Source organism: Ranitomeya variabilis, chromosome 4 (genome assembly GCF_051348905.1).
Source record: "Ranitomeya variabilis isolate aRanVar5 chromosome 4, aRanVar5.hap1, whole genome shotgun sequence".
Lineage (NCBI taxonomy): Eukaryota > Metazoa > Chordata > Amphibia > Anura > Dendrobatidae > Ranitomeya > Ranitomeya variabilis.
In genome coordinates this window covers 647,883,444-647,892,071 of record NC_135235.1, presented here as the reverse complement: position 1 = coordinate 647,892,071, position 8,628 = coordinate 647,883,444, and the positions used below count along the sequence as shown (strand labels likewise).

The 8,628-nt window shown below is 39.5% G+C and overlaps 1 protein-coding gene across 2 annotated transcripts in view; it reads right to left on the bottom strand.

Moving 5' to 3' along the window:
- Positions 1 to 4,059: 4,059 nt before the first annotated feature.
- Positions 4,060 to 8,628, bottom strand: part of LOC143766149 (uncharacterized) — a 28,398-nt gene continuing 23,829 nt past the window's right edge. For both annotated transcript variants that reach the window (XM_077253613.1, XM_077253612.1), the window contains 3 exons: positions 7,562 to 7,741; positions 7,356 to 7,479; positions 4,060 to 6,331 (listed from right to left, as the gene is read on the bottom strand). In XM_077253613.1, coding sequence (XP_077109728.1) covers positions 5,001 to 6,331; positions 7,356 to 7,479; positions 7,562 to 7,741 — 1,635 coding nt within the window. In that variant the 3' untranslated portion in view covers positions 4,060 to 5,000. The remainder of the gene's footprint in view (positions 6,332 to 7,355; positions 7,480 to 7,561; positions 7,742 to 8,628) is intronic.

The following is an 8,628-nucleotide window of genomic DNA, read 5'->3' as shown; positions in this document are numbered from 1 at the left end:
AAATATAATTTGCAAGCTTCAGGAAAAACAACAAATTTACTGCGTTTCCCAGCAAACCTCTCAGGTAAAGGAATCTTTGGCTCTGCAACTCTACCTGCAACCTGTAAAGCGATGCGGAATACGTTAGCGCTATATAAAAATAAAGATTATTATTATTATTACTACCTGCAGTTTCAGCTTGCACATTAGATACTACAAGACCCTGTTGCTGAACTGCCCCCTTCAACTCAGTGACCTGTAAGGACAGTGCCTCCAACTGGCGGGTTATGGAAGTCATGGGATCCATGGCATCCAAAATTTATTTAGGCCGATTATAATGTCACGGGGGTACTGGGTAGACTACAGCTGATTACCCGGGCCCCTGCGATATCCCTCAGACTAGGGAAAACCCTGTCTGTCCCTCTCCCAGAATTTACACTGATGGTGTGCTTGTCTGGGCCGCCAGGCCTGACCCTGACTCCTGTTTCACTCCTATGCTGAAACCACCACCTGCCACCCAGTGATAAGACCACACACCAACCCCTACAGAAAGCACAGACAGGGAAAACTGAAAACGTACCACGCCGCAGACACACAGGAAAACACTATAATGTGCACAGGGCAAAACAAATACACATATAGGAAGGAGAAATATGACAAAGGATAATACACCACCAGATACGATATTTCTTCTCCTAAACCACCACTCCAGACCGAGATCACCAGGCACAAGACACAAGCTATAATCGGCGACGCCCAAAGTCCAGAATGACTATTTAAAGGCCACGGGCGTAACCCAGCCTCCAACCCGATTACCAGCTAGATTAACCCCGGACAACCTGGATAAAGTCTAGCCAGCGCCACTGAGCGTATAGTGGACGAATGTGGAATTACCGCTGTCTGTCGGACGCCCTAGTGTGAATAGCGTCCGACATGACAATTAGTTGCGATTTACATTTATAATTTTTAGGTTTTATTCTCAACACATTCCACTATGTAATGAACAAAGATTTACAACTGGAATATTTCATTCAGTGATATCTAGGATGTGGGATTTCAGTGTTCCCTTTATTTTTTTTGAGTAGTGTAGTTGTGGGTGAGCTTCTGTTCCCACTCACTTTGGGAACTAGCAGCCTCTTGACCTAAACCTGCTACTTCACACACTGCTCTCCACACACTCTGTGTTCACTTATTGTGAACACATATTTAATAGGGATCCATAAGAGCCGACTCTTTTTGGTGAGCGGAGCCATGAGAGCCAGATCACCAAAAAGAGCCGGACTGCCCATCACTAATTATTGTCTCTGACTGGCCCTGTCACTTCCTGGACTTGCCACTAGCTCTCAGTTCCCCCTCCCAAACTGGGCCAGCCATTACAGTTAACCCTATCTAAGTTAACTGTAGCCCCAGTGTGTATAATCCTTCCATAACATACACAAACCTCAAATGCATTTAACTCTTGGAATGTCAGGGAGCAAACCACCAGCCCCCACCACTGCTACATGTACGAGTTATACGGAGCGGAGCCATTTGTGAATGAAATGTACGGAATGGAGCTATGGGTGTACCACATGTACGGAGTGGAGCCATGTGTGTACGAGGTGTACAGAGCCGAGCCATTTGTGTACCTCTATTGCTTATATTACGTTGTACATGATATAATATAAGCAATATCCCATCTGGCATTGATTATTCTTCATATTGTACATTAGAACTCTTGGGTTTGGCCCTTTTGTTTTTTTTTCCTTTCCCAAAAACTGCTGTTTTTGGTTTATAAACCTTTTGAAATCCTGGAGATCTGACCCATTGTTTATTAATGAATAGAGCCATATTTAGGGATTCCCCCCATTGGTATGCTAGGCCAAGGGTGCCCACACAATATACATGGAAGTCAGTCAACTACTTTGGTGCCAACATGTTCACACCCCTGTTAAAATGGTTTCTGTCATATAAAAAAAATCATACTTAGTAGAATCATTTCAGAACTTTTTTCCACCTTAAATGTCCCCATAATTAGTTTCTCGATGGATTGATACGGACTAAACTAATTTTGAGGGCGGAAATAAAAATAACAAAACTAAAATAATGTGGTGGCATAAGTGTGAACGCCCTCATATAATAGCGGTTTTGGTTGTGTTCAGAATTAGCCAATCACATTTACACTCATGTTACATAATGGTCAGTAAGCAGCTGTCATCATTAAGGCTATGTGCACACGTTGCAGATTTCCTGCAGAACTGCAGCTTTTTTTTCCGTGCAGAAACGCAGCAGTTCCGCAAGTGATTATTTTGAAGAAACCAAAGTTTAGCTGTTCTAGGAGGATTTTTCTGATATTTTACTAGTTGCATTTTAATGCAAAATCCATGGTCCGTAAACAGCTTATAAAGGCTCATGCTCATCTGCGGGAAAAATGGGTGAGTGCTATCTGATAAAAAGAAAATCGGATTGCACTCAGACCAATGTTAAGCTATGAGTCCCTGCTTATCTGCAATTATTTTTCTCAGCTGAAATCGGACTGAGAAAAAAAATCATAGCATACTGCGATTGTTCTCGTATCTCAGACAAGACTCGCCAATGCAAGTAAATGGGTGTGAGAAAAAAAAAATTCACACAGCACTCAGACTATGTGAGTGCCGTCCTATTTTTACACACCCAAGTCCTATCAAAAGTCACCAGTTCAGCAGCCGCATACAGTAAAATCACAGCGGGATTCAACAGAATAGAATAGGTAGATAGATCACATATAGTATACACATAGAATAGCTATAAAGATGTAAGTAACGTATACAATTAGTACAGTGCATGTGTAGCTTACTGTACATGCATTTAATAAATGAATATTTTTCTGAAAAAAAAAACAGTAGCGGGAAAACTGACAGCTGGGGGCACATGTTTATAGCCTCCCAGGCTATTAATATCATCTCACAGCTGTATACATATACTTAACTGGTCTTTAAAATGGGGGACTCCACAAAAAGTTATGTAGGAATGGGCCATGGATATTGCAAGTGGAGCAATAATAGAAAGGTGACATCAACCCTGCAACTATCAGGTGACATAAAGCCCAGAGGTTAGTAATGGAGAGGCGTCTATAAGACGCCCTCATTACTAACTCCATAGTGATATTGTATAGAAACACACATATCCTGAATAAAGTCCTTTGATTAAAATAATTACACAGACTCCTTTAATCAATCTGAATTAAACCATATCTAAGTCATCACCCATTCCAGTGAAGCCATTGTCCCCTGCAAGATAATTAAAATAATAAACAATATCCATGGCTCATTCCTGAGCTATTAATATCAGCCCGCAGCTGTCTACCTAGCCTTTGCTGGTTATTACAGGGGGACGCTAGGTAACTTTTTTTGGTGGAGTCTCCCATTTTAATAATCAGTAAAGGCTATGTGTATACAGCTGTGAGCTGATATTAATAGCCTGGGAAGTTCCATGGGTATTACCCACTTAGCCTAATTTCACACATCAGTTTTTTGCCTTCAGGCATAATCCAGCAAATTTGTAAAAAAAGGGATCCGGTGCAAATTGTGAAAAACTGATGTGCCGGATCCGTTTTTTGTGCCGGATCCGTTTTTGTTTACCGGACATAAAGTTTGGACTTTCTGTTCTGGGGAAAAGGAGAGAGAGTGAGAGACCAGAATGGAAAACGGGGGCATGCTCAGTGTTAAAATACCGGAATCGGTAGCCGGATCCAGTCATTTCACTTCACGTTTCATCAATTTATCACTGGAAACGTCGCTGTGCGTTTTTTTCGGCGGACAGAAAAAAACATTAGGACATATATTGCAGTTTGTTTACCATCCTGGTAGCTCTTCTCTGAACTTGCTCGTTTTTAGAATCTATCCTATTCTGTCGGGTCATGCTGTAATTTTGCTGTATTCGACTGCTGAATTGCTGGCTTTTCATCTATCTAGTATATATACAGTTGTGCTCAAAAGTTTACATACCCCGGCAGAATTTTTGCTTTCTTGGCCTTTTTTCAGAGAATATGAATAATAACACCAAACCTTTTTCTCCACTCATGGTTAGTGGTTGGGTGAAGCCATTTTTATTGTCAAACTAATGTGTTTTCTCTTTTTAAATCATAATGACAACCCAAAACATCCAAATGACCCTGATCAAAAGTTCACATACCCTATTTCTTAATACCGTATATTGCCCCCTCTAACATCAATGACAGCTTGATGTCTTTTGTGGTAGTTGTGGATGAGGTTCTTTATTTTCGCAGATGGTAAAGCTGCCCACTCTTCTTGGCAAAAAGCCTCCCAAGATGGCGTTTTCAGCTACACCATTTTTATTTCTATTAGACTTTTTGATCGCGTTTTGTTCACTTTTTGTTTGGCGGTATGATGAAAAAGTATATATTTTCTTCTACGGTTTTTATTTTATCTTTTTACATTTTTCACTAAATTGGTTAACTAGTGTGTCACTTTTATAGGTAGGGTCGTTCCAGACACGGCAATATCAAATATGGGTATACTTTTTGTTTTTTTCTACATAGATATGTGTATTTGTTGCCAGGGTTGGAGTGTGAGTTTACTGCAACTCCCATCAGTTCCTCCAGATAATGTCCGTCTCCATGGTAACATGGCAGGGACTTGCGGGAGGAGAATGAAGAAGTGGCCCAATGGTTCCCACATATAAAATGGCTTTGTGTTCTGCATAAATGTTAGCTTCATCTGTCATCTTGTTTGCTTGAAAAAGGCTGCTTGCTGACCGAAACATTGCTTTTATGATGCATTTTGGATGAATAAAGGAATAGAATAATTTCTTTGGTGACTTGGAAACTATTTGTCTCTGTATTTCCTGGTAACTCAGCGGAAAGTTGCCCAAAGGAAGCACAAAGCCTGTGGAGTGGTGCAATGGGAATTACGATTATGGACATTATAGAAGTGATAGTCCATTTTTTTAATGGATAAAATATGTACAATTTTTCACATATTTGTCTGAACCAGCCTAAATGCTGTACATAAAAATTATATATTCTTTGTGACTTTTCTAACTTAAACAAGACTAATATTAGTCATATCACATTTCCCATATTCCGAATATTTAACGTCATCTTCCCGGTGTGAATTCGCTGATGTGTAACAAGGCTGGATTTTTTGTGAAAACTTTTTCCGCATATTGAACATAACAAAAGGCTTCTCCCCTGTGTGAGTCCTCTGATGTGCAATGAGATCTGATTTCTGGTTACAACATTTCCCACAATCTGAACATGAAAATAGCTTTTCCCCCGTGTGAGTTCTCTGATGTCTAACAAGACTTGATTTTTTGGTAAAAGAAGTCCCACATTCTGAACATAAAAAAGGCTTCTCCCCTGTGTGAATTCTCTGATGTGTAATTAGATCTGATTTCTGGTTACAACGTTTCCCACATTCTGAACATGAATATGGCTTCTCACCTGTGTGACTCCTTTGATGTCTAACAAAGCTTGATTTTTTGTTAAAACATTTCCCACATTCTGAACATGAAAATGGCTTTTCCCCTGTGTGAAATTGTGTATGTGTAATGAGATCTGATATATAAAGAAAACATATCCCACATTCTGAACAAGAATAAGGCTTCTCCTCTGTGCGACTGTTCTGATGTGTAACAAGATTTAACTTCCAGTTAAATTGGTTCGCAAGTGTTGAAAATGTTTTTTCAGTGTGAATCTTCTCATGTGAATTAAGTTTAGAACTATAAGTAAAACATTTTTCATATTCAGAATTTGATAATGTCATCTCCTCTATGTGAATTCTCTGATGTGTAACAAGGCTTGATTTTTTGTAAAAACATTTCCCACATACTGGACATAAAAATGGCTTCTCTCCTGTGTGAGTTCTCTGATGAGCTATGAGATCTGATTTCTGGTTATAACATTTCCCACATTCTGAACATGAAAATAGTTTTTCTCCCGTGTGATTTTTCTGATGTCTAACAAGACTTGATTTTTTTGTAAAACAATTCCCGCATTGTGGACATACAAATGGCACTTCCCCTGTGTGTATTCTCTGATGTCTAATGAGATCTGATTTGTAGGTAAAGCATTTCCCACATTGTAAACATGAAAATGGCTTCTCCCTTGTGTGAATTCTCTGATGTGTAACAAGATTTGATTTCTTTGTAAAACATTTCCCGTTTTCTGAATATGAAAATGGAGTCTCTCCATTGTGAGTAATTTCTTCTTTAACAACCACTCGCAAATGATCAGTAGACAGATCTTTACTGTGAAGGACTGTAGGTATGTCTGGGATAATGGCATGCTCTTCATATGTATCTTCTATGATACCATGGTCATCTGCTTTAAAATCTGAAGACATCACATGTTCCTCTGAAATCCTGTAGTAGTCTGCCAAGAATAAATCAAAATTGTATTTTTTTCCATTTCTGAATAATATATTATTGCAATAATATTTTATAATATGCCTATTCAAAAAATATATACCAGTTGCAAGTCATGCAGGAAAATGTAATTATTAAATAAATAATTATTCACTTATGTTTTGTATAGGTGTTGACCCTTTGACTCCCTAGCTATACTCACAAACACTCAAGTTTGGCTAAGTATATATCTGTTTTGAGTGGGGAGTGGAAATTTAACAGCTGCTAGATACAATGCCTCCCTTGAGAATACATAGATCAAGTATCTTTAAATTCAGCAGCCCAGTTTTCTACTTCAGTATCCTTTGTCAGGGGCTGGTAAGTCGGTAAATCATCATTTGCATTAACTAATGGGAAATCTAGCCTAAATCAATGTGCTTATCATATATTAATATAATGTCTATAATAATCTTGAGATACTGGTGACAAAACACATCACAATCATATTCTCAAGGATAAAGCGAAAAGATTATGATGTTGGGCCATCAGGCTGTTCTCTAGCAGTTTTTCACTTTCGTCTTGCATGGGCAATGCTTCCTACTTCCTTCAAACAATAATTATGAAATCTTATAGTTAAACCCCATGTATTATATGCTAAGATGAACCCTTAAAATACACTTTATAAAATACATTTTTACAGACAAACTTAACTTTTCATTATATTTTATCTGCTTTAAAGGAGTTAAGACTCCTCACCTGCCAAGACGTGCACAATCAGGAAGTATTGTGCACATGTCCTATTCATTAGAATAGGACATATGCTTGATTTCTGCTGATTGTGCACAGGTCTTCGCACGTGCTTGTGGTCTTTAGGTCATCAACACTGTTGAAGTGCAGAAGTGCGGTCTAAGTAAATCTTAATACATGCCGCAGTGTGTCACAGTTTGGAGTTGGTGGAGGATATGAGTGTGTAAAACAAGATAACATTTAAAAAAAGTAGCATTCTAGAAGCTTTGTTTCATTAAAAGTGTGTATTTAGTCCTGCCTGTTACCTGATAATGTGAGGGGCTGGGGAACCTCCATCATGATGTCCTTGTACAGATCTTTGTGTCCTTCTAAATACTCCCACTCCTCCATGGAGAAATAGACGGCGACATCCTGACACCTTATAGGAACCTGATACATACAATGATACCGTCATCCCCTGATCCCTCCATAGCGTTACTGTATAATGTCCCAGCAATCCCAGCAGTGTCACCTCTCCAGTCAGCAGCTCAATCATCTTGTAGGTGAGTTCTAGGATCTTCTGATCATTGATGTCCTCATGTATCAGGGGATCAGGTGGAGGCCCAGTGATTGGGCTCAGGGGTCTTCCCCATTCCTCAGACACACGGGCCTGACAGCGCTCACTAGAAGTATTCTTCACTACTGTGTAATCCTGTTTATGGAAAAAGACATAAAAGGAATTGTTCACGACTCTGACAACCCCTTCTCAATCCCTGTGTTTCCCCGAAGTAAAATAACACATCCTCACCTCTGGTGCATGCACTGTTCTAGTGGGGTTGGCACTGGCTTTCCTGGGGCACTTGTGACATTGTTATATCATGCATTCCCTGCAGACGATCAGTTCTACCTTTACTCTCCCCTCCTTATGACAAATTAGACATCCAGAGTAAGAGGTGTGACTGCTCTCTCACTCCTTCAGGATATCAATTACGTTTGTCAGAAAGGAAAGGAAAGCCAGCGCTGATATTGTTATGTCACACGAGCCTCAGGACAGCAAGTGCCAACACCGTTGGAACAGTGCCCACACCGGAGTAAGAATGGGTTATTATTTTACTGAGGGGAAACATAGGGATTGAGAAGAGGCTGTCTGAGTAGTGGACAACCACTTTAATAAAGCTCACAAAAGACAAGTAATAGCTCTCCGTTTATGTCTATCTGTTATTATGTTGGAATGATTGCAACAAGTGCAGGGATACTGGGGGAACATTGTTGAACATATAGTGTGAACAGTTGGATTTTGTCAATGTATACAGCTCCTCACGATTGTATTGACTAACCTGTTTTTGTACATCCTAAATAAAACAAATTTTCCCAGTGTGAGTGCTGATGATTCTGCTAAAAGTGAGAACCTGCAAAACAGATTAAGGGCCCAGGTTTATAAAGAGCGTGGCTTGTTAACCAACCAATACAAAAAAATCTTAGAGATAGGCATCTCCTGATTTCAAGTAAGAAACTCTGCTTAGGTAACCACACAAAATTATCCCCATAACAAATGATATGCAGGAGCACATAAGAGTAGTGCTGGAATAGATCACACAA